The sequence below is a fragment of the Schistocerca americana genome, chromosome 2, assembly GCF_021461395.2.
Source record: "Schistocerca americana isolate TAMUIC-IGC-003095 chromosome 2, iqSchAmer2.1, whole genome shotgun sequence".
In the NCBI taxonomy this organism is placed as follows: domain Eukaryota; kingdom Metazoa; phylum Arthropoda; class Insecta; order Orthoptera; family Acrididae; genus Schistocerca; species Schistocerca americana.
In genome coordinates, this window is record NC_060120.1 from 523792174 (window position 1) to 523819327 (window position 27154).

General features: G+C 43.1%; 2 protein-coding genes across 2 annotated transcripts in view; one reads left to right on the plus strand and one right to left on the minus strand.

Moving 5' to 3' along the window:
* LOC124595747 overlaps positions 1-26276 on the plus strand; it is a 113337-nt gene extending 87061 nt beyond the window's left edge. Inside the window, exon 3 of the mRNA XM_047134624.1 lies at positions 26088-26276. Within this exon, the coding sequence (XP_046990580.1) occupies positions 26088-26149 (62 nt within the window). The 3' untranslated portion in view covers positions 26150-26276. The remainder of the gene's footprint in view (positions 1-26087) is intronic.
* Positions 6954-22792, minus strand: LOC124595745. The gene is made up of 3 exons (XM_047134621.1): positions 22760-22792; positions 10292-10519; positions 6954-7336 (listed from the first exon to the last, which is right to left on the minus strand). Exons 1-3 carry the CDS (start codon positions 22785-22787, stop codon positions 7275-7277), a joined length of 318 nt encoding a protein of 105 aa, XP_046990577.1. The 5' UTR covers positions 22788-22792; the 3' UTR covers positions 6954-7274.
* Positions 26277-27154: the final 878 nt, after the last annotated feature.

A 27154-nucleotide genomic window follows, 5' to 3' on the forward strand; every position in this document is an offset into this window, starting at 1 on the left:
TCACGCCAAGATGCGGGTTCAAATTATCGATGTAGTGAAAGTGACCGTGTACCGCCTCGATTACTAGATCTTCTCGATTGTAGCTTAAGCACAAGTGCGTGCTCAAAACTAATGACTCCGAAGTCTTATATGTGAAAACTTATAAAGCTTTTTAAATAAAATAAACTTTATTAACATTCTATACCCTTATTCGTCGTGCGACAACGTTTTTCCAAACGAGAGAACAGTTTCTTGTTACCGTCGCTGTAATATGTTTGACTTAGTTGAAGGGGCCACTACATTACTTCTACTTGCACCGTTTCATCACTGCCAAAGTGAAACCCTATAAAAGTTTTCTTCGAGATTTGGAACCAGATGACGGGCAGATGAGGCCTAGACGGGGTGTATGGAAGATGCCCTGTAGCCTCGTGTACAAGGTGTCGGGTTGTTACACATGTCGCTGCGCTTGTGCATGCTCTATAGTTGTCATGATGAAGGAAAGGTAGCTCCATCTGTGCAAGAACTCTTCGATTCGTCTTTCCAGTTTCGTGAAGGAAAACAACAAGCTGTTTCGCGAGCTGTGTCACACGATACAGTACGTAGCCCTCGATCGGCAGAGGGTTGCAGCTGAGTTATGGAATTGTGAAAGTCGATCGAGTAATATGCATGACGCGTAATAGGGTAACCTGCATTGTTAACACGATGAAAAACTCAGAGGCACACATTTCGTCTTATCAATATTTGCTTTCTTTTTTTCTTGGATAACATCAGATATCCAAGAAAAAAAACATGATGCAAAAGGAATGCTACAAAATAGTGTTATATCAATAAAAAGAAAGATATATCTAGGCAGGTAAGAAAATAGTTATCAGTTAAATTAAGGAAACCATACATTATCATTTATTCTGTTCAGTACTAAAATTAAAATTAAATCCCAAATGGCCACTAAAAACATAATTTGCTTGGTATCAGTAGCCAACAGCAAACACAATGACGAAAAATTGCTGTACGCCACGGTCGGCATTTCATTGCTCAACCCAGTTCAATACAAAAGTGTATCTACTTAACCTTGGGCGACTCACTGGTTAACAGAAATGGTATTCAGAAAATGAGGCTCTAGTAATGCTGTTACTGCATGCAGCGAGGCTAAGAACAAGTAGCACTCTGCGCTGAGGTGGAGCTCTCCCATTAGCTCAGTGAGACGAGAAAATGCCGTGAGAATCGGGGCTCAGACTCTGTGATATTCAAGATCAGTTTGCGCCAAACGTTCTTTTTGCGTTAAATCATCAAACAGTATACAGTTGACAGCTCCAATTGGGGTTGTTGTGTTTATCTTTCTGTCTTTACTTAGACATAACATACACTTCTTACATATATACCTAGCGAGGTGGCGCAGTGGTTAGCACACTGGACTCGCATTCGGCAGGACGACGTTTCAATCCCGTCTCCAGCCATCCTGATTTAGGTTTTCCGTGATTTCCCTAAATCGTTTCAGGCAAAGGCCGGGATGGTTCCTTACAAAGAGCACGGCCGATGTCCTTCCCCATCCTTCCCTAACCCGAGCTCACGCTCCGTCTCTAATGACCTCGTTGTCGACGGGACGTTAAACAACACTAACCTAACCTAACCTCTTACATTTAAAACGTCTGCTTTGCTCTGTCCATGAGATAATTAAAAATATTTGAAAATAATAGTGCACACAATAACATCGTGGGTCCAATGAGGTCCAAAAACAGGAATACGTAGGGGACACTAAATTGCACATTGTGTTACACATTATAATTCCATTCTAGACATCCATCGCCCAGGCGTGTCTTCACAGTGCTGGAACGTAGACACACAAACAAATTTCATTTTTGGGAAAGGTATTCAACTACCTTGTATTTGCAAAGACTTCGCATCTAGCGGGATCATACGTTGCTGGACCCTTCACAACACGTCTGCATCAACTTTTGTTAAGTTTACCTCCCCCCTCCAGTCACACACTCATACACCAAATCAGACTCCAGTGGATTAATGTCCGGAGATTGTGGAGTCCAGAACATCGAAAATCCATGACCGATTCATTTCCCTGGAAGTGCTTGTATTCCAAAGTGTGGCAGCGTATCTTCGTTCCGAAAGCTAATGCGTAACTGAACACAAAGAGAAACCTTTAAAATGCATCGTGGAATTTATTGTAAAGGAACTAACGATGCAAGGCACATGCAAATTGTCCAGTAATAGGTAAGGAATCAACAGCACTTCTCTGACCATTCTAGCCTCTAGATTTATGTTGCTGCGTCACGAACACGAGCCATGTGCATGCGTGGTTTGGGGATAACTTTTCTAAATTGCATGCAGCAATGGTTGGAAGGTAGTAGTTAAGGAACCGAGTGTCATATCGGATGGCTTTCGCGGGTGACGTTGATATTTAGCAAGCTGCTCTAGGACGCATGTATACGACGTAGCACTTGGGAGGGAATGCAAGGCACGGCGGGCACTGTATACAAGTGTCATGAAGTCAGGGCAGCATAGGTAACTGACCTGCTGTGATGAACCGATACATTGCAGATGAACTGTGTGTAGGGACCAAAGAGGGCTGAGGGAACCTGAAGTTGTAAAAATCAAAGAGCACTCCACTTGTCTCCTCCAGAGGAAATACGTCAGGGGTGTAGTCCGCAGGCTCAAATGGGGGGTAGTTGTACCGCCACTATGTCCATGTTTATAATCCGAGTGAATAACGATTGTTTAAATTGCACGCGAACCTGGACGACATTGTGGGATGACTTTCGACGGACAACCGACCCGCTGAAACTACTGCCAACCTCTGCTGCACAGACGCGCATTATCTGTGGCGGGCAGGGGCCGCACCTTGGAGCTGCACCGACGCGAGGAGCGAGATGGCCGCTAGCCTCAGCTCTGTGGGTGACGTCGTCCGGCCGACTGCAAGCTGCTATTCGCTGGGGCGGGTCGGAGGCCCCAACTAGCGACCTCCCGGATGAATAGCAATCTGCGGTCTCTCACGAATATGCCCTGGCTGCTAAGGCTTACTACAACTATGGCGGCTAGTTATTTCCCCTTGGGCGCTGTACGGGGGGGTTAACAATCTGTGCTTGAGGGAGCAGACAGCCACGTCCCAGGCTACCTATGCCCATACACGCAAGTTGATTTACCGCGGCGACACCTTAGCCGTCATGAGAGTAGGAGTGCTACTTATGCAACGCTGGGTGGTTGGACGCCGATGCAGCAGGTTCCACCGCTTGTATTGGCGCTGATCCATGGATGGACGCCACGTGGCGCCATCACTGCAATCAGTTGGAGGGCTGCTGTTTAACTTCTCTGCATTAAAGTCCACGAAACACTTGCCGGTTTTTTTCTGCATTCTTACGCGTAAGCCACCCCTCTTTACCGAACCATACCTCTCTGTCGTTCCGACTTATTACAACCCCTGAGCGCTACTGGGGGGTTGTGAAGTGTCATGTTCACATGGACGTTGTGTTCCAATAAGTAATGAATGTTGTGAGTTGAAAATAAATTCACGAGTGAAGCTATATTCGTCAGTCCATCCCACGTTACTTTTAAAATGGCCAATATATTTCACTTGGTGCTGAATCCATTCAAATAACTATAATCTTTCATTTCGGTCTTCTGTCCACTGGTGCTGAATTAGTTCGCTGTGATACAGAAACAGGTCATTGTGCATCACTTCAAAAACGAATTTTTCACGTATCTGGAACTGCTGTTGGTGATGTAGTAGCATGAATTCAAAGATTGCGTTATCTGTAGGAGTAGGTTTTGTCCTTGGACGACCACTGTGTGTTACTTGTATACGAAGTTTACCCGTTTCCCAGAAGGCTGTGCTTCAGGTGACGATAACCACTCTCATCAACATGGCGTCTTCTGTGGCACTATGTAGCATATTCTCGTGCAACACCAGCCTTTTGATCGGAAACACTCAGCATCAAAAACATATTAAGATATTTATCTTTTGTGCGTTTCATCGGGAAGCTGTCCTACATAAACTTGACAGGAATAGCCATGGTTGTCCACTCTGCAGTCAGTAGACACATACACCCAGGTTAATGGTTCCCACTATCACGCCATAGGCCACTATCATTTTATAGGTCATTGTCCTGTGTTGAAATGATGCACAACTTACAAACTACGAGAGCTAGGGAAGGGGAATCCAAAAAATGTAAAAGAAACCTGACGAGGATTTGATCAACGGCTCTATGGGCGTGTAGGTTTGATGTTTCATCGGACCACTCAGTGACCTGCTAGACCCGGCACGGTTATGTGGGATGACACAGTCCTCTTTACATTCCAATGCCCTACAAAAATGTGACATTGTTGATATCTCCTCGTATTTACACGTTATGTGTTTTCTAAAGCACTCAATATTGTTTAGAGAGATAAATTTTTGATTGGAATCTGGTTAAAGATTCGCATGGTGGCATTTATTTGTCGACCTGTGTATTGATTAAGAACGTTAGCCAACAAGACTACGTAATAACAATTACTGATATCGCAAACGGCTACAAAACAAGAGTGTTGCTCAGTGGGAGTTGTGGTTGTTTACGTTACTCTTTGTAGGAATTATCCAATCCTCTTTATGTCTCAGAAAGTGTCGATTTAACTGATCCCTTTATCTAGTCAGGTTCGGATCACAAATTTCTTTTCTCCGAAAATCTGTTCAGTGCCTTCTAATTAGTTACGTGATGCAGCAGACTAATGCCCTTGCAACTTTCGTTCCTTTGCAATACATTATATGATGCGTTTGAAAAGTTTCTCTTGGTATTCAGTAACACTTTAGGTTTCGGAACGATGGTACACTGCCACACTTTGGAACAGAAGCATCTCCAAGCAAATGAATCGGTCATGGATTTTCGATGTTCTCGACTCTACAATCTCCCGACATTAATCCACTGGAGCCTAATTTGGTGTGTGAGTGGAGGGGGGAGGGAAACTTGACAAAAGTTGATGCAGACGTATTGTGTAGGTTCCATCAACGTATGATACAGTTAGTTGCGAAATTTGCAAATGCAAGGTAGTTGAACGCCTTTCCGAAAGTGAAATTTGTTCGTGTGTTTACGTACCAGCATTGGGAAGATAAGCTTGGACGTTGGATGTCTAGAATGGAATTATAATGTGTAACGTAATGTGAAATTAAGTGTCCCCTACGTATTGCGTCTTTTGTATCTCATTGGATACCGACGATGTCATTGTCTGCACTATTATTTTTAACTGTTTTTAATTAACTCATGGACAGAGTGAAAGAAAGATATGTTTAATATGTAAGAAGTTTATGTTATGTCTTAATGTTTAAATAAAGACTGATAGAAAAAGATAACATACCACAATTGGAGTCAACTGGATACTGTTTGATGCTTTAACTGAAAATGAACGTTTGGAGCAAACTCAACTTGAACATCATCGAGTCTGAGTCTCCGAATCCCAGGGCATTTTCTCGTCTCACCGAGCTAATGGGAGAGCTCCACGTCAGCCCAGAATTAGTGCTACTTGTTCTTAGCCCCGCTGCATGCAGTGACAGCATTACCAGAGCCTCATTTTCTGAAAAGCATTTCTGTTAACCAGTGAGTCGGACTAAGGTTAGGTAGACACACTTTTATCTTGAACTGGGATGAGCAATCAAATGTCTACCATGACGTGCGGCATTTTTTCTTAATCGTGGGCGCTGTTGTCTACTCCTATCAAGCAAATTATGTGTTTTGTGGCCATTTGGGATTTACATTTAATTTTAGTACTGAGAAGAATAAATTTATGATTAATGTATGGTTTCCTTAATCTAACTGATAACGATTTTCTTACCTGTCTCCGTTTATCTTTCTGTTTATTGGTATAACACTATTTTGTAGAATTCGTTTTCCATCATTCTTTTTTTTATATCTGATGTTACCCAAGAAAAAATGAAAGAAAGTATTGATAAGACGGGATGTATGCCTCCGAGTTTTTCATTCTGTTAACAATGCAGGTTACCCTATTACGCGTCGTGCATATTACTCGGTCGACTCTCACGATTCCATAACGCAATTGCAACCCTCTGCCGATCGAGGGCTACGTACTGTAGCGTGTGACATGGCGGTGTGTTACGTAACTGTGACAGACCCCGAGATACTGCTTGTTGTATTCTTTAAATAAACTGAAAAGACGAATCGAAGAGTTCTTGCAGACATAGAGCTACCTTTCCTTCATCATGACAACGACACAGCATGTACTTGCGACATGTGTAACAACCCGACACCTTGTATACGAGGTAACAGATCATCTTCCATACACCCGACTACGCCCCATCAGCCCGTCATCTTTTTCCAAAACTCGATGAAAACTTTTAGAGGGTTTCACTTTGATAGTGATGAAGCGGAGCAAGTAGAAGTAATGTTGTGGCCCCTTCAACAAAGTCAAACATTCTACAGTGGGGGTATCAAGAAACTGTTGCCTTGTTTGGATAAACATAGTGACAGGAAGAATGAGGATAGAGTGTTAATAAAGTTTATTATACTTAAAAAGCTTTATAAGTTTTCATATATAAAACTTCGGAGTCATTACTTTTGAGCACGTACTTGTGCTTAAGGTCCAATCCACAAGATTTAGTAATTGAGACGGTTCACGGTCGCTTTTACTACTTCGATAATACGAACACGCATCTTGGAGCGATATTTCAAATTTCTTGCAATAAATTTATATAGAAAAGTGAGATACGGCACCATTTCCTCTGGATTACAAATTTTTCACTTATTTCCCAGGCTAGGTAAGGCTTAGCAGTGGCGTAAGTCGTGAGTCTTTGCGGTGGCCGCCGGTGTCCTCGTGGCAGTCAGTGTGTTAAGGTTGGAAGTGGACATTGGGAATATAGGAGGTCAGCGCGGATAACGTATGAAATGCATTTGATGTTATTAATAACACTCCGTAGCTTGTCAGTATTTACGTGAACCTGTAGGTAGAGTAATATCTTGTACCGTTTAATATAACAGTTGACGTCATGAAACTACACTTTTATTGCGTCGGCATACAACTGTTATAGAAACAACAGAAACATAAAAAGAATACAAATGCAATGTTTTTAATACTAATCTTTACAGTAATGATATTTACTGCATGTCGTGAAGTAATCAGAAACTGACACAGAATAGGATGTGTAGATTCGACCGGTTATTTTTAAGTATATGAGTCAAGTTCTGACACTCTTCCAGTTTCTTGGCTCCTCTGGAAACAGCAGATGTCTTCAGTCAGCAGTCCAGCTATTTATTCTCCACTCCCTCGCAGACGATTCAATCTGAGCCAACTGATTTGCAATACACCTAGTTCCTGGGACAATCAGACAGGTATGGTTTGCATTGACTCTTTGGTTTCACGACGTAAACTGAAATGAAGAGAAATGCGCATTAGTAATGATAGGAAGTACAAAAATAACGTAGCAGTTTAATTTTACTAGTGATAAGACAACGGTAAGTCTTCACCTATTTTACATAGCACGAATTTCACTGTCAGCATTGTGACAAGATTATGTTACGGTCGTGTATCAGAGATAATGTGGGGTCACACAGTGTGCTATGTTACAGTGTTCCTATTCCTACTGGTACTATAGCAGACAGTTGGAAGATTGGCGACGCGAATAAACCTGACTTATAGCGTATTTCGAAAGTTTAAGGATATCACTAGAACCACGTTTCTCTAGGAGGGTAATGCTCCTGACGTGCGAAGCATTCAGTAGGCAACACATGTACCCTGTGACGAGGCAAATGACGATAACCTGAGGGACCTCGGTTTCGTTCGCTGGGAACTGATCTAGCGATCCCTGAGTTTGTGTTTAGGGAATGGTCAGCGCCGCCGGTCCCCAGTAACCGTAAAACTTTGTCGTACGTGAGACCATCTTAACAGTAGAACGATCCAACGTGACTGGATGAAATGCGTTTACTCTGTCCTTCATGTACAGGTCAGCAACAGTATTCCGCCGTCCAAACGTTCTCCCAACCCATAACGAACACCCTTTTGTTGCGTAAAGAAATAGAAAAATCAGTCATATTGACAGTGATGACAGCTACTGACAACAAAATTTACACTCTTTACTGTTTAATTAACAACTGTGTTATGTAAATACTAAAGCTTATCGTATAGAAAGGACTGAAATGAAAGAATACCATATGATACGAAACAGAAAGAATTCAAGAAATTATTATTTACAAAGGTTAAACCCCAGACCATAAATTGACCAAAGATAACATTTTTCCTAGAAGAGGGTTGTAGCCCCATTGAGCTGTAAGTTTGCGGTGACTACAATGTAACTCGGCAATGGAGATGTTAACTTCATTTCTCTCTTGTACTGTTGCAATAGTAGTACGCATGTTAAGCGCTGCTAGGTTATTTTAAAGACGATCTGAATTTTAAAAGTTTTACGGTTGGAATTATTAGTCAGAAGTCGGACTGTAGTAAAATCATCTTTACCGTTTAGACAGATAACGGGATAGTTGATTGCTGATTTGTGATGGGACTTAGCCCTCGTGATACTTAATAGTCACGGACATCAAAGGACACAGATAGAGACTCATCGCTGACATACATTCAATTATTAGACTTGAATAGACAACAGCTAAACGCAATCACAAAGAATTTACAATTGCGCCGTACTGTCAGAAGCTATCGTCAAAGTCAGAACTGCGGATGCTAAACGACGGAATCACCCTTTAGAAACACTGAATGAATTAGGTACCTTTCTCCATCACTCAGAATGCCAAGTTTGGAGAGCGCAAGGTCACCAAAATGTTAATTGTCTTGAGAGAGACCAAAAGTTTGTAGTGGTGAGATCTTCAGTTTTCCCCAACTCTAGAAGATACACATTTTGTTAGAGTTTGAAGAATTATTCTCTTGAAATTGTGCCAGTGTTTCTTTGCACGATCCCTGTGAAGTTATGGACCTCAGCTTTGTGCGAGATGCGAGGCCACCTTCTGTTTATTAATCGTCCACTATTTTATTGCACCTGGGGCTGGGGCATTTCGGTCGGCACATCATGAGTTTTAATGGTGATATTTTGCTAGAACACGACGAGCAATTGCACAGTATAAGCACAGCTTTTCTGAAAACTTCGATAGATGGTGCGTTTTTCTTAACCACTGTTCTTGATGACTGCAATGTATCAGCCTGCTTACAGCAGTGGCCACGAAAAGCCAAGCCTATTAATGACGTGGTTGTATAGTAACAAACTTACTATACATGTTGTTTTTGCCGCTTGTTTTCTAGACATTTTCATCTAAAGTTTCATTATTTAACTTTCATGTACTCTTGTGCTAACCAACACGCGTGCAGGCACAACTTCCAACGCAGTGGAAAACTTAACCAGTAATACGACAACCCCACATCTTCTTCTTTCACGACATTTTAGTCTGGCCTAAGTAACGTGCTTTTATCAGGTTCTTTTTTCAACCTTCACTGACTCCTAATTAACATATGTGGCATGCTGCTATTTGCCATATAAATGCCCGATATTTGGGAAATTTTTTGCAATGTTTATACGGTTGATTGCTAGTACAGTGTGTCATCGCCTATAAGTAGCATATATTTCGGTCCGATATTACATTGTAGGTGTCTCACTAAAACAATGAATGAGTCTGTGCCCTAATTTAATGCCAACATTATGTTTCCGATAAGATGTAGTCCAGTGCGTTCACTTATCATTGCCCAGTTCACCTAATTCTTCGTCTCTATGTCACCGCGTCGTTTAATATTTAACTTCTTTAAACTTGCAAGCCTATTTCTACTTGCTCCTCAGCGTATGGCGGGTATTGTTTATACACACTAATCCAGTTGTCGGCCTTCTACAGCGTATGAAGAAAAGTGTACGGTGCCTATCGGTTTATAGTGTTAAGCTTAGTATAGGTGTGTGTACTTCACTGCCAACACATGCACTGTGAAAATTAACCACACGCTACGGACCACGGCACTCGTAGCAACTTCCGTCGCCTGTTAGCATATCTTTTCGTAAAATGTTGAAACTATGGCCCATTGCGTACTTCATGTCACGTTACACGACATAATCCTCCTAAAGGAATTCAAGGGTGTTTAGTTTTAAGGGGCAAGAAAATTACTATAAAAGGTGGACTAAATATGCGCAGAAAATTGCTCTGAATTGTTTTGGAGGAGAATCATGAAGAGTTGCAATTTCGTAATTTCGGTGAGGCAAGGGTAGCCACTGTTCCGTGATGATTTGATTTCACTCATATTTTCACTTTCGCTGTGAGACCATTCGCGATTTTTATGCTGAACAAACTGGTTTTATCTTGTCAATTATGAACAGAAAACAGTTTTGTTCAAAGTAACTTACCTTTCGGTAGTTGGTTGTAGCAAGAATACAGCTTCAACGAATTAGCATACAAGTAGAACTTGTTGTCTGCTGCGACACAAATGGTATCACCGTCATCTTCCGTGTAGGACGACCTCCCCAGAAATATATTCTCAGCCGTGATATTTCCGGTGCTTAGATTCTCATTCCCGATGTTGGCGGTGGTCGACTCTTCTGGTTGTCCGTGGACCTCCGCCACTGCTACCAGTGCTGTAAAGGTCAGTGACCGTAATTAAAGATCTTTATTTCGTCTAATGGCTGCTAGTGCAACCCTCCCACTTAGCACTGCATCGCTTCAGTATGCTATATATGTGTTACTTGAACAGTCCGCTGGTAGCAGAAAATAAAAAACAACGAATCAACAGCGCCATGCACGATATGCTCATGTCGGACAAGTATTCCAATATACAATTACAGTGGTCTTTCAAGTTCTTGTTGGATTCTTATTATCTCATAATTAAATTGACAATATTAGATCTTTCCTCACTTATATTTGGGAAGGTTAGCCTTTTTAGTAAGTCTCTGCCTCACTAAAAGCTAGCCAGATATTTGCCTGATAAAATTATGTTCTTGATTGGTTTTGACATCAGACAGCCCGTTCTACCTTTAGTAGTAAAGAATAAAAAGGAATTGCAGAAGCTGGAAGCCTTTCTCGTTACGATCATGTAGCTGGGGTTTCACTGAAAAGCACACATATCTCCAAGTGGACGACTCTGTAAAGTCTTTTGCTCCTCATCAAGATAATGAACGTAACCTATTAAAATATTGTCCCTGTTCCGTCCTCTGAAAATCACGTGATAGAGAAGATTAATAAGTACCATTAGTATTTGTTTGTTTTTCTGTTACATTCAAACTAAATTTAGAGGCAAAGAAGTGACAGCCTTGCATGGAACGTCTCCCATAACTTCTTGTGATAATCCGTATATTGTACGACAGGAGACATCAGAGTCATTTCACTATCTACGCCAAGTCCAAGACACTAGTACATACACGGTTCCGTCACAGTAATGTGACCACCGCCTTTGTTCGACATCAACGCGAGATAACCACTCATCAAAGGGAGGGTGTAGCATTATCAGTGGAGGCTATATAAAGATCATCAGGGAGTGCAATCGTTGTCATAATGCGGAAACGAAGCTATTTATCTGACGTCCAAAACGGAACGATTATTGCCTTTCTGGCAAAGAGTGGATGCACGCCTCAGTTTGTAAACTGTTCAAGTGTCACCCAGCTTAAAGTGAACTGTGCATGGTAAAACTGCACTATCGAAAACTGACAGCATGACCAGTGGGGCAGCATTGATCATAGATGACAGAAGTGAAAGACAGTTGCGGAGATGTGTACGGATGAACAGGCATGCAACAGTTGAGGGAAAGACGCCCCAGATGAACCACAGGGCTACCAGCAGTATCTGTTCAACGATTATCCCGCGAAAGTCCGCTGTTCACAGTAGGTACCACATTCATACGCTCACGTCGACTGCTGTTCACCGGCGACGAAGGCTTCAATTTTCACTCCAATACCTGAACCGGACCTGCTTTGAGCGGTCGTTTTAGGCGAAAGACTTTTCATGCTCGATCGGGTACAAGGCGGGTGGCGGGTAGGGCGTGAAACGTCTCAAGGCAGACAATCTGCGATGAGTGAGGGAGCGTTATGGTCTGAGGAATGTATTCGTGTGTGTGATTCTCCATAATGGAAGGCATAATCGATCTAAACTACAATGCGTTTGTGCTTGAGGACCGTGTCCACCCCTCCATACTGTTTAATGTTCTTAGGCACGATGGCATCTGCCAAGAAGACAATGCATCCTCTCGCTGTTGGATCTGTAGTTTGCTCTTAATACGACTGGACATGTTTCCTTCTGTTCTTTGGAATGAGATCTCAATATGGTAACTATAGGGCTCTTGTACTTCTCTTTATACTCTGTGATCTAGTAATGTGTTTCCAGTAATTGCAGTTTTTCTTTATTATGCAACTGTTGTGTTGGATACTTGTTGTCAGTTTCACTACGTAGTTTTCTGTAAAGAATGTAAGAGTTTTTTCACTGCACTCGCTTTCTTCAGTAGCGTTTATTATGTGGCCTCTATTTGGCTTTCTAATACTTACATGATTCTCCACCAGTTTTTGTTTTCTTTATGCTACTTATTGTTTAACATTGTTTTTTATGTGCCTGTCCGTACTTATCTTTACCTTTCTTTATTCCCTTTGTTAGTAGTTTGTTTAGTTAGAGACTTGTAGCGCATTTTTCGTTGCTGTTCATTATTGCAGTACGTCTTACGTTTGTAAGACCCTCTTATACTTTTTACAGAATTATTTGAAATCTAACGCATGAGAAAATTTTTCAGCCAGCACACCGAAACATTTCATAGAGGCAACGAAGAACGTGCCATCATACGTTACAGTTCAAAGTGCACAAACAAACATTGTGAATTGACTCAATCTCTGTATTTTGAACGCTGTAAGGAATGCGTAATAAGGTATTCCAAAAATATTATCCTTGAATAGCTGAAATTATGTTCTATGATTTATATTTTCTGGTTTTTTAATTGCAGTGAGGACTAAACAGACGACCGCATGGGAAAAAATCGTTGAATTGCACACACGCAGACAAATGATCGAAAACTTATGTTGCTTCCAACAACACTAAGGTCAAATAAAATAGCGAAAACAATTGTCAGGAAAACGTAACTGGTGCAGTAATTTTTTTTGTTGCTTAAATAAAGCTGGCGTCCTCTTTTCACCATTCCTACAAGAGGTGTTGCGTGCGCATTCCAGTATGTATCACAGCTTAGCGTCATGGTTCTTTACTTCTCAAGTGTAAAAGGATTCCAAAACCAGTCACTAACTCTCAAAATACATATAGCTATTAAATAGTAGAGCAATGTGATTAAACCTGGTGCCACAGGCAGGATTTGTGTGAGACTGTTCTGGGCAATTTCTCTGACAAATGCCATACGCTCATTTCATTTCATATCTGACAAGCACCTCTAGCATTTTAGTTGCAGAAGCCACTCTCTTACATCTAACAGACTCAGAGTTCCCGTATCAGTTGTTATGAAAGAGCAGCTCAGTGATCATAGGGAAGTTACAAATTGAACGTCTTTTAGTGTCAATAGAATGTTACTGGATATAGGAAAGAATTCCCCCTCAGAAGAAATATCAGGAATTTGACTACAGTGTATTGCAGCTGTCAAGATCGAATATTCAGCTCCATTAGTGACGAGGGTGTGAAACACAAAATGGTCAACTCTACGAGTATTTGCAAACTGCGTTTTAGACCAGTATGAGCCCAGCAAGTTTTCAGTGAAATGCAAAGACCCGTCACAGTTCTAGTGATACGTTACTAAGTTTCTGTCAAAACATTAAGAGCTTCAATACTCGTTTAAAGATTTCGGAGCCTTGTTAAAAGCAAAACCTGAAAGCAGCTATGATATTTAAGTTAATCACTCACTAGCCGATCTGACCAAAAAACTTAACATGTATTGGTACAATATAGACATCTTCACTTATTAAGTCACTCTTTGACCGTACTGACACCCTCTCGACAAATCTAGGAGAAAAGGACGAAGTACTGATTTCGCTTTTCCGAATCTGATTCACCACAGAATTGGGTTTCGTTGAATTGTCTCAAAAGACCCAGCTAGTAGACATTGACGTAACTGATCGAACAAGTAGAAACTAATACCGTGTGTGTGTGTCTGTGGTTTACGGGGGCTAAACAGCGTGGTCATCAGCGCCCAAACGCATAAAAACAGGAACACATGCAGTGAAGGGACTAAGACGGACAGCGAACAAGGAGAACGGCTAAAACACACAAACCTGATGCAGTTCCAAATCCTCACGTACAGTGGCAAAACAAGAGGAGAAGAAACGCACTAAAAAAGGAAAGGGAACACAAGGAAAGGAGGACAGAAACCGAAGGGAAACAAGGAGGTATTCGTGACCGGCGGACCTCTTACCTAAAACCTTGGTGAGCCAATCACCCAGCATCACATTAAAACCCCCTTCCCAAAATCCGAGGTAACAAACTGGACAGGACACAAAACCGTAAGACTTTAACCACAGTCGTTGCGTCGTCTTGCAAAATCGAGGGCAAATCCGGTGGCAATGAAACCCCTGGTCAGAGAATAAAAGACAGTCAAGTAAAATGAGGTGGACAGTAATCTGGACCCCACGAGCACTGCAGATTGGGGGGTCCTCCCGCCGGAGTAAAAAACCGTGTGTTAAGAGACTGTGCCCGATTCGGAGGCGAGTGAGGAGAACCTCATCCCGCCTGAATGACTGGTAGGACGTACGCCATGGCCGCATGGTGGCCTTGACCAGACGCAGTTTATTGTCACCGACTGCCAGCCAAACCTCTTCCCATTGACGCATAACACGAAAACGCAGGAGGGAGGTAACAGCATGGAGGGGGACGGCACATTCAACAACGTGAGGGAGGGAACATGCATCTTTGGCAGCCACATCCGCCAGTTAGTTTCCCCTAATACCAACGTGCCCCGGCACCCAGCAGAAAGAAACCTCCTCCCCCTGCCGTTGCAGGTGGAGTAGGGCATCATGGATGTTCTGGGCGACTGTTTCCGCTGGGTATAAGTGTTGCATGGTCTGAAGGGCACTCAGTGAGTCAGAACAGTTGAGGAACATAAGGCTGGGAACACATCTCATCTGCTCCAATGCCCGCAAGATCGCAAACAATTCGGCATCAAAGATGGTAAACGCCGCAGGAAGCCGTAACTTGACGACTCGATCAGGGAACCAACAGAGTCCCCCTGTTTAGAGCCATCCGTAAATACTGGTACATGGTCGTGATGCTGGTGTAAACTATCGGAAAATAAGGAGGTAAAAACAAACGTAGGAGTGCAGCTCCTCCGGTACTTCCACAAGTCTAAAAGGACGCTGGGCCTCTGGAGCAACCAGGGAGGCAGGCGAGTAAAACCTCGTCGTTGGGGGGTCACACGCTCCACACCAAGGGACTCAAGCAAATTCTTGGCACGAATCCCAAATGGTCTCGTTGCCCTGGGACAACTGGAAAAGAGACGTTCCATTGGCGGTCGGGCAACGGTAGGTTACGCAGGGGAGGCAGGACAGGCAAGGAATTGACACAACCGTCGCACCATGAGGAGTTTCCGCCGGATGGCGAGCGGCGGTTCTCCTGCCTCAGCGCACAGGCTGGGTATGGGACTGGTACGGAAGGCACCAGTGGCCAGCCGGATACCCTCATGGTGTAATGCGTCAAGAATCTTCAGATACGAAGGCCTTGCTGACCCATACACGGTGCAACCATAGTCAAGACGCGATCGGACGAAAGCCCTATAAAACTGCAGCAGCTACGCCCGATCTGCTCCCCAGGACCGATGGCTCAGACGCTTCAAAATATTCAGTGCCTTCAGTGCCCGCACCTTAAGTCGTTAAGGTGAGGCAACCACGACAACTTGGAATCAAAAGTGAGGCCCAGGAACCTCACAGTGTCTCTAAAAGGAAGAACGGTGTCCCTCAGACGCAATTCAGGGGAGGTAAAAAGACGTCGAGAACGATTAAAATGAACACACACACATTTCTCTGCAGAAAAGGTAAAACCTGTCTTCGCAGTCCATGCCTCTAAGCGCTTTATCGTAAGCTGCAACTGCCGACTAGCAGTGACAAGACTGGAGGAAGAACAGAAAACAGCAAAATCGTCCACAAACAAGGAGCACTGGGCAGGACTCCGGATAGTGGACGTGATACTGTTAATGGCGACGGCAAAGACGATGACACTTAAAACGCTTCCCTGAGGAACACCATTCTCCTGCACGTACAAATCAGATAGCGCATTACCAACCCGATATCGAAAGAGGCGGTGGGAAAGAAAGGACCGAATGAAGATGGGGAGACAGCCACGAAAGCCCCACTCATGGAGTTGATTGAGGATAAGGCGGCGCCAAGTAGTGTCATACGCCTTATTAATGTCAAAGAATACACCCAGACCATGATGGTTACGTAGCAAGGCCTGCTGTATGGCCGCCTCAAGCAGGGTCAAGTTGTCTATAGTGGAGCGACATCTCCGAAAGCCACACTGAGAGGGGCTAAGGAGCTGCCTGGTCTCGAGGAGCCAAACCAGGCGACGGTTGACCATGCGTACCAACGTCTTCCCGACACAGCTCGTCAAAGCAATACTTCGATAGCTACTGGGATGCGTTCGGTCCTTCCCCAGATTGAGGAGGGGAATCAAAAGCGCCTCCCTCCACGAGTCAGGGTACATGCCGGATAACCATATCATATTAAAACAATTCAGGAGAACTTCCTTGGATGACAGCAACAAGTGCTGCAGCATGGTGTACCGGATTTGATCATGACCAGGCGCAAAATCATGAGCCACAGACAGCGCCGAATTCAGTTCCCACATTGTGAAGGGCAGTTGTAGGGTTCAGAATTTGGAGACCGGAAGTCCAAGTGACCCCTCTCGATGGCAGTGCGGTAGCGGCAGAAATCTGGATCACAGTTGATAGTGGCGGTAGATTCCGCAAAATGCATGGCCAGTGTCTGGGCAACGTCTCTCGGCGCTGTGAGGAGACATCCTTGATGCAGCAATGCCGTGACAGGTAGTTGGCTGAGTTTCCCGGAAATCCTCCTGATGGCTTCCCATACTTTCGTAGAACTAGTGGAGCGGGAGATAGAGTTCAAGAACGATTGCCATGACCGTCGTTTGCTCTCTTTAATCACTCGCCGCCCTTTGGCCCTTGCCACCCGAAAGGCCGCAAGATTGTCAGCTGAAGGACGGTACTTGAAGCGGCGCAGAGCTGCACGGCGGGCTCGGATAGCTGAACGGTACTGAGTGGTCCACCAAGGGACAGGACGCCTCTCGGGATGACCGGATGACCGTGGGATTGACAATTCAGCAGCATGGGAGATCACGGCTGTAACATGGTCCACCCATTCGTGGACGCTGGCACGGTGTTCCAAAACAGCCAGTTGGCTGAAAAGTGTCCAGTCAGCTCTGCAGAGGTGCCACCAGGGCGGCACTGGTAATGCCACAGCCTCATACAGGAGGCGAATCCAAAGGGGGAAGTGGTCACTAGAATGGAGGTCAGCAGCAACCTCCCACAGAGCAGAATCCGTGAGTGCTGGAGAGAAAAAGGAAAGGTCAGTAGCCAATGATGACCCGGAAGCAGTACAGAAATGAGTGGGAGCACCAGAGTTGAGGATGCACAGTTCTTCAGACATCATGAGGCTTTCCAGAATGCGACCCCTGGGGCAAGTAGTCGGAGAGCCCCATAAGACATTATGAGCATTGAAGTCCCCCAGAAGAAGAAATGGGCGGGGGAGTTGGCTAATAAGGTCTGTGAGAGCCGCAGAGTCTATCGCATCCTGGGGTGGTAAGTAAACTGAACAGACTGTGAGCCCCCGACCCACAAGAAGGTCCACTGCGACTGTTTGCAAGTCTGTAACGAGAGGGAGCTCAGATGAGGGGGGCATGCCACGGACAAAAACCTCAACACCACCCTTTGCTCTTTCCCCCATCAGATCATCTTTTCGATACACGGTATAGCCCCATAAAGGAGGAGCGTCAGTGGCCCGAAAATGTGTCTCTTGGAGACATAAGCACAAAGGGCACTCTCGTACAAGGAGTTGTAATTCGGCCACATGCGTCCTGAACCCATTCAGGTTCCAATGTAATATGGGAGCCAGTGATCAGGGTGGCTGAACTTTCACCCTGCCTCTGTGCTTTGGAAGAGAGCCCGTATGGGCCAGAGATTTATTCCTGGGGCGAGAAGATCGCCCCCGGTCGACACCAATGTCCATCAGCTCCGATGACGACTCACGGGAGTTGTCAGACAGTACGATGGTCTCGTCATCTGACCGACCCTGACTAGTCTCTTGAGGTGGCAAAACCTTCACCTTCGGCGTCTTTGTCTTGGGGGGCTTTGAATGCAGAGCCTTGTCAATAGCTGGAGCTGTACTTGCCGGGGCAGAAGGCTCCATATGGGGAGAGGCAGGAAGTACCCCAATGTCAGCAACCACGGCCTTGTCCGACGTTGCGGGGAGAGCTGCAGGTTGCAAAACAACCGCAGCAGCACAAGTGCACTGGCAAATGAAGGTATTAGTGCTAACACTAGCAGCCTCCGTTTGCGTAGCAACAGTGGCCATTTGTACCGGTTTTTTCAGAGCAGAAGCGAATGATGTTGAAAACACAGGAGGTTGCAAGGCCTTAAAGAGCTTCTTAGCCTCACCATAGGGGATGCGCTTAGATGTTTTAATCTCCTGTATCTTCCGTTCTTCGAGATAGATGGGCCAGACTTGGCTCCAGACAGTGTGACTCCCAGAGCAATTCACGCACTTCACAGGCGATGAACAATCGCCCCCTTCATGGGCAGGCTGACCACTTTTACCACAAGTGGCCAACCCATTGCACCCCAACGTAGTACGCCCAAAGCGCTGACATTAAAACAGCGCATTGGGTTAGGGAAATATGGCAGTACTGGCAAACGTAAGAACCCCGCTTTAACGTGCCCTGGGAGTCTCGGGCAACTGAACGTGAGAATAAACGAGTCGGATTTGATGAGGTCCCCATCGACTCGTTTCATAATATGCTGCACGTCAACTATACCTTTGTCAGACCACTCAGATTTTAACTCGTCTGTGGGGATATCCACCAAGTCCCTACATGTCACAACACCCTTACTATAATTCAAAGTGGAGTGGAGCTCGGTCTCGATAGCGTACTCTCCGAGACAGGTTGCTTTCCGAAGAGAAGCGACTTGACGGTAACTAGAAGTCTCAACTAACAGAGTCCCATTGCACAGTCGCTTCACAAATTTCAGTGTTCCTACAATTCCCTCAAGACCCTTGTGGATGTAAAAGAGAGAAACGCTCTCAAAGCGACCCTCCTTCCGTTTCAAATCAAAAACACATTCTGATTATCAGCATGTGCTCTGTTACGACAGTCTGATAAATCTCTAGCAACACCAGGCGCTGGAGGGCTCGTAGCTCGAAGTCGCTTTATCGATGGGGTGTGTTTTCCTACCAGTGGCCCACCCAATCCACTCGTAGGGGAAAATGTAGAGGTCGAAGGGTCCATTGCAGTCCCACGAGCAGCTAGGGAACTAAAGGTCCGCGCAGACAGAGCCCCGCATGCCTGAGTAAGCCTTATACAACTGGGGTGCGGCAGGTGCCCCAGAGGTTGCCCGCTTGCGACTGTCCCACACCAACAGCCATGCACTTTATAGGCGCGGAGCACACCGTAAGTTTGAGGGGTTCTTATAGAGGTTGGCCTTCCTCGCAATCCAGGAGATCAAGCCAAGATTACCATTCCCTGCAGCACACAACATTCCACCACCGCGCCATACGGTGGTCGCTGAAGCATGTCCGGGGTTACGGTGACTGGAGACTGGCTGCGCTGACCAGTCCCCACCTCAGGACCCCGGGGTCGCCAAGCCCGTACTCAGCAAATGAATGCTAAGCCCCTGGGGGCAGAAACTAATACCGCTCAGTAGTGGAAATGTATCTGGATCTAAGAACATGTCTTTAAGGTCCTATACACAACTTTCTCCCGTTCCAGCAGAAGTTATCCGTAGGTCGAAAGAGCGACAAAGCATGCCGAGCGACTCGAAAAAAGCACACATGATTGGATGCCTATCTCGTTGTAGTTGCAGAATAGATGAACCCCTTTTATACCCACGGTTGATGACCGATTTGGTGGACGGAAGTCCCCTCCATAAGAAACCATACTGATTCAGCAAACACTAGTCTTGTGATACTCATCAACAAGGAATCACACTATGGGCAATGTCGCCCACATCGAAGCCTCGTTCCTTGAAATATTCCGAACAATATTCGATACAGTTCCGAAATGTCATTTAGAGGACAACGTACGAGAATACCGGATATCGGACCTGATTTATGATTTTATTCGGTAACTCACTGCAGAAATAGTACAACACAACAGTCTTAATGGAACCAAAGTGATAGTCGGAAAGATATTTTCAAAGGTACGACAGCAAGCTACGATATGACTATAACTGTTCACACTTTACACAGTGTAAAAGGAGTATGCAGTAGTTTGGGAGGTGGCAGGTTAGACGAAAACATAAGCAAAATGTCCCGAAGACATGAAGTTTAAGATACACACTTTTAGAGCTACGTGTACTTGGTGATACTGTAAACCGTTTTCACAGTTCATTTCAAGTGCAGCATATACGTTAATTCTAATAAAACAGTTATGTATTTTGAACAGTTTATAAAAAACATTTCCGTTGTCGTTTTTTCTCTGAAATCACCAGAACATTGATGCCTGCTGTTTCACAAAGAAAATACCAAACTCCATTTTGATCCCCTCCTTTACAGATGGCTCACAAATGCAGGTCTTATGTAATAGCTTGTAAAACTACGACACTGTGCAGCACGTGTTTTCCAGCTATTTGGTTTCATAAATTTAAAACCATTTTTGGAACTGTATGTACTTGTGAAATTAATCATAAATGATATTTTATGAGCCTGTAATATATGCTGAAAGAATAAATAAAAAATAATTATGTCAAGTCGTTGAAGTAAGTAGTCTGGAAATGACAGGGATGTTATATTTGTATGACACGGGTCATACATTTCATGTAACAATAATATCGTTGGCGTAAGAGCGCACGGAGGGATGAGTTGCGAACAATCTGCTTGTGGTACAGACATGTGGCTTTGGGCAGAAATGACGAATTGTGCTGGAATTGATGTTATAATAAGGGGGAAGCTAAGATATAGGTGAAGGAGCACGTGTATGTGCGTAGTACATGATCGCAAGATGGTTTTTAGAGTTAATGAAAAAAGCAGTGTGGCCCAAGTTTATTCAGGTTCATCGCTAATCAAACGAGCCTACTGTCTGTACTGAATTTCATATATAGCATTACAGCGTACTGTAAGCAACTAATTGCAAAGTAAGATACATCCAGTAGTTTTATAGTTGTGTTATACGCATGCCAGTATAATAGTAGCTTTCTTGGTTCAAAAAATAGCTCTGAGCACAATGGGACTCAACATCTGAGGTCATCAGTCCCCTAGAACTTAGAACTGCTTAATCCTAACTAACTTAAGGACATCACACACATCCATGCCCAAGGCAGGTTACGAACCCGCGACCGTAGCGGTCGCTCGGTTCCAGCCTGAAGTGCCTAGAACCGCTCGGCCATCCCGGCTGGCAGCTTTCTTGGGACATTAGATTGGTGTAGTCAAACCACCAACGTAGTCCTATCCTCTCATCATAACTTCGGAGAAAGTCATAATGGAAAAATATAGATAAAAGGGATACGTTAAATTGAGAACTAATTTTCAATCAAGTAGTCATCGTAATAGAAAGCTGTAGCAACTATGGTTCTTCATATGGTGCAGCACTGCTATGCTAACACAGACAATCAGTTGAAACAAAAGTGATATAAGTGCAATTCATGCTTGAGTGACAAAACTATACTAGCTATCTTGAAGCAAAAGTAATTTTATGATTTTATGTTGTGTTCTGTAAATAACATATCTCTACATAACATTAGTACTGGCAGTAGGTTGTTGACTTGAGGGAAAGTTTCTACGGCACTATTCGAATAGTATCAGCTAAGGATAAGGAATTAATTACTTCCGGCCACGACTAAAGATATTTTCAGACACAGCTTTATCGTTATTTGCGTGACGCAATATAGTATCTAAAAGTGTTGCTAGTCGCAATTAAAATTTTTATTAAAATTATTTCATCACAGATTAACGTCTTTAGTGTTCATTTTACGCGTGTTTTTTACATCGAAGTTCGCGCAAGCGCATTTCGTTTATTTACCGCATTACCTTTGTTAAAGTATTTGCGTGAATTCAGTGTAATTAGCTATTTACCAAATGCAGCCTTCAATCGTTTTGGAGATCGATAACATTTTATTCAGATCTCTAAATTCATTCATACAACTTTGTGATACATAATCACGGTTTCCTACGTTAAGACAACCACTCGTAGCGTTTCTTTTTTTTACATTTATAACGTTTTGTACACAGCAAATACTGGAGCAATAACGATTGGGTTGTAACTGTCTAAATAGTATCGGTAAGCATCGATCTCCATATTAGATGCTTTGTTTCTACTTATTGTGCAACAGTTTTATGCACAGGAGAGTATATGTGAGAATAACGTTACGATACAACAAGAATAGGATGTGGTCCAAGTGGTTTAACAGTTGCTTACTGCACTCTGCTGATGATTCGATATAGCAAACAGCTTACACTGGACGAGATAAGCTTCACAATAGCGAAGATTAACAAGTCCCGTTCGAAATAAGATGTACATTTCAAAGAGTCATGGAATGCATTTCACTTTTTCTTTTCGGCCAATCAACCATCTTTCTATACATGGAAATACCTTTTCGCACGGATTAATACATGAGAAATTATGTAAAATTGGGTTAAGAAAAAAATGTTTATCGTGAATGACAGATAATAAATTCTGCCAATACTTACCAGCAACAAGCAACAAAGCGGGCTTCATTGTACTCGACAAAAACTACTACTGCTCTCTGCGTTATATTTTCATTTATATATGTTTAGATACCCGATGGCATCATCGAATGTTATCGTTAAGTTCCCTCCTCATTTTCCGTTCCGTGAACTCTGGTTGCAGCAACTAGCAGCAGATTGACTTTCCTTGTACTTGAAAGGATCTGTGATCGTTCGCTGTGTCATACGTATTATCAGCATTACAACTACAGCATTCAATAAAACTGGTTACCATACTTTAGGCACAAACTGGAAAGGAATATTTTTTTCTCTCAATAAAGCCTATCTTTTAATGTCGTACGGTTCGAATGCTGATGAAAGGAGGTGAACAGATGTCAGTGACGTTTATATCATTCACCGTCCGGTATAAAGAGGAAACTCCTGTGCATAGAGGAAGTTTAGTACTTAAATACTACAGTCTAGTTACCAATCTTAGAATCATACGAGGGAGTGTACTCTAGAGACAACATAAGCAGTTTCTTACATCTTCTAATTTTTTTTATTATTCTTAGACGTAATGTTTAGGTTTTTGCAGCAATTGCAATTGTTTCGAGACCTACACCTCTATGTCCTTTATAATACATTAGATCTATTTGAAATATGTGGTTAATTCTTTAGCTACAGACTGTTATCCAAAGTTATACATCTAACTTACCGTGGATTAAATTTGGGAGCGCCATATCGTATGGGCACGTAAAATTCCCCTCCTTAAAAAATCTATTTGCGTGTAAAGAGCAAGAAATCGACGCCATCTGTAGACACTAGCAGTCAATTGAAAGGCTAGACGAGCATTGTTTGTTGGGATTGAGTCTAGCAACACAATTCGAAACAGAAATGGCATATATCTGTTATAACTCCAGAGAAAGGACACTTAACGACTCTTAGGAAAGACATTGTACATGAAGTATCGACGGTTTTGTGATACTGCGTTGGTCGTGCGCCATAGTAAGTAATGATTTAACGCAAGACAATGTTGTGACTTGGAAAATGGGAAAAAGCTTCAATTCAGCAGAATAAACTTTGTGATGCAGAAAAAGACTGGAGCACATAAAAAGTGGATAAGAAATCAGGAAATATTTTAAAGATCAAATATCCAGCTGGCTAGAAGCGAAGATGTGTAAATTGTTTCGAATTACAACCTTTTCCCCCACCCTTCTGTTTCAGGGAAAGTCACACAAGGAACGACTTAGAGAGAAAGAGCCGATGCTTGACACATCACTAACAGCTCCACACACGGAACACATACGTACTTAACATGATAAGTGTTTAATTGCTTTAGATTTTAGTGGAAATGGCATATCAGTTATGTATGTAGTACATTCTGCCACGTGGAAGTTATGTCACATTCTCCTTAGAAAAATGAAGTGAAGTAATTTTCTTTTTGATGCCTTTAACCTCGCATTTTGGAAAAACGGACAAAATGTCTGGTGGGATACTGCAATCACTGGTTATACAATGTTACCTATAATCCGTCATGATTGCAAAAATGTTTATTCACGTAGCTGGTTACTGTCCCTCTAGAACCATCTTCAGATATGCAAATTTCGGTTACGGGAGTAACCCGTCCCCACACAGCAACATTCACATGCTGCGTCCAGCTGAAAATTCCGGTATGATCTCGAGGGCTCTGGACAGTCTGTCGCACCACACTGGCGCGTCTCTTCTGGAACTTCCTCGTACTCTGTAACAAATGAGTGGACAGATGTGTCAACAAAGATGAATTCTCTGAAAACGTCTGTAGAGGTCTTGTTATTTACTGTTGGTACTGCAAATGACAGACACGCTCTTTCCTACAGAGCACACGTACTTCTATTCCTGCAGCTGCAAAACCTTATTTACTGTTTTCAAGGGTCAAAAGACATTATTGCCACAAATATTTCAAAGGAACTTGAAACTTCCTGCCACGAAACATTCATGCGGTGGCAAGCAAAAGTAGAACAATGACGAAAGATCAACATGAAACGATATCTTACTTCATTCCTTGGCGAACACGGAGCAAGTGAAAAGAACGTGTTGCTGTGTAATTGATGGTGACGGTATACGCATCCTACTCGTCTAAGTCCAAATTTTCCACGCAAAGATATTTGCTGAAGATATTCCACTAAAAGCCACAAAGCATTACCATCTCTTGGTAATTATTATTATTAAGTATTAAGTATCACGAAGGCTAAGTCCCGTCACAAATCAGCAATCAACTATCCCGTTACCCGTCTAAACGGTAAAGATGATTTTACTTCAGTCCGACTTCTGACTAATAATTCCAACCATAAACCTTAAAACTTCAGATCGTCTTTGAAATAACCTAGTAGTGCTTATCATGCGTACTACTATTGCAAGAGTACAAGAGAGAAATGAAGTTAACATCATCATTGCCGAGTTACATTGTAGTCACCGTAAACTTACAGCTCGATGGGGCTACAACACTCTTCTAGGAAAATGTTATCATTGGTCAATTTATGGTCTGGGGTTTAACCTTTGTAATTAATAATTTCTTGAATTCTTTCTGTTTCGTATCATATGGCATTCTTTCATTCAGTCATTTCTATATGATAAGCATTAGTATTTACATAACACTGTTGTTAATTAAATAGTCAAGAGTGTAAATTTTGTTGTCAGTAGCTGTCATCACTGTCGAGATGACTGTCTATTTCTTTTTGCAACAAAACGGTGTTCGTTATGGGCTGGGCGAACGTTTGGACGCCGGAATACCGCTCCTGACCTGTACGCGAAGGACAGAGTATACGCATTTCATCCAGTCACTTTGGATCGTTCTACTGTTAAGATGGTCTCACGTACGACAAAGTTTTACGGTCACTGGGGACCAGCGATGCTGACCATTCCCAAATCACAAACTCAGGGATCGCCAGATCAGTTCCCAGCAAATGAAACCGAGGTCCCTCAGATTATCGTCATTTGCCGCGTCACAGGATACATGTGTTGCTCACTGAATGCTTCGCGCGCCAGGATCATTACCCTCCTAGAGGAACGTGGTTCTAGTGACATCCTTAAACTTTCGAAATACGCTATAAGTCAGGTTTATTCGCGTCGCCAATCTTCCAACTGTCTGCTATAGTACCAGTAAGGATAGGAACCCTGTAACATAGCACACCGTGTGACCCCAAATTATCTCTGATACACGACCATAACATAATCTTGTCACAATGCTGACAGTGAAATTCGCGGTATGTAAAAAAGGTGAAGCCTTACCGTTGTCTTATCACTAGTAAAATTAAACTGCTATGTTATTTTTGTACTTCCTATCTTTAGAAAAGCCCATTTCTCTTCGTTGCAGTTTACGTGGTGAAACCAAAGAGTCAGTGCAAACCATACCTGTCAGATTGTCCCAGGAACTAGGAGTATTGCAAATTAGTTGGCTCAGATTGAATCGTCTGCGAGGGAGTGGAGAATAAATAGCTGGACTGCTGACTGACGACATCTGCTGTTTCCAGAGGAGCCAAGAAACTGGAAGAGTGTCAGAACTTGTCTCTTATACTTAAAAACAGCCTTTCGATACTATACATCCTATTCTGTGTCAGTTTCTGATTACTTCACGACATGCAGTAAATATCATTACTGTAAAGATTAGTATTAAAAACATTGCATTTGTATTCTTTTTATTTTTCTGTTGTTTCTATAACAGATGTATGCCGACGCAATAAAAGTGTAGTTTCATGACGTCAACTGTTATATTAAATGGTAGAAGATATATCTCACCTACAGGTTCACGTAATTACTGACAAACTACGGCTTGTCATTAATAACATCAAATGCATTTCATCCGTTATCTACGCCGACCCCCCATATTCCCAATGTCCACTTCCAAACTTAACACACTGACTGCCAGGAGGACACCTGCGGCCACAGCAAAGACTTACGATTGACGCCTCGGCTGGGCCTTACCTGGCCTGGAAAATAAGTGAATAATTTGTAATCCAGAGGAAATGGTGTCATATCTCTCGGTTCTATATAAATTTATTGCAAGCTACTTGAAAAATCGCGCCAAGATGCGTGTTCGCATTATCGAAGTAGTAAAAGTGACCGTGTACCGTCTCAGTTACTGGATCTTGTCGATTGAAGCGTAAGTAAAGGTGCGTGCCGAAAAGTAATGCCTCCGAATTTTTATATGTGAAAAATTATAAAGCTTTTTTAATAAAATAAACCTTATTAACACTCTACATCCTCATTCTTCCTGTCACTATGTCTATCCAAGCAAGAGAACAGTTTCTTGATACCCTCACTGTAGAATGTTCGACTTTGTTGAAGGGGTTGGTTCAAATGGCTCTGAGCACTATGGGACTCAACTGCTGTGGTCATAAGTCCCCTAGAACTTAGAACTACTTAAACCTAACTAACCTAAGG

Bases quoted from the DNA above. Each gene is read 5' to 3' on its own strand.
- LOC124595745 (XM_047134621.1), bottom strand. From the start codon at position 22,787: ATGAAGCCCGCTTTGTTGCTTGTTGCTG. The intron at 10,520-22,759 runs GTAAGTATTGGC...TGACCTTTACAG, and splicing joins CGCTTTGTTGCTTGTTGCTG to CACTGGTAGCAGTGGCGGAG. The intron at 7,337-10,291 runs GTAAGTTACTTT...TCTTCATTTCAG, and splicing joins CTACAACCAACTACCGAAAG to TTTACGTCGTGAAACCAAAG.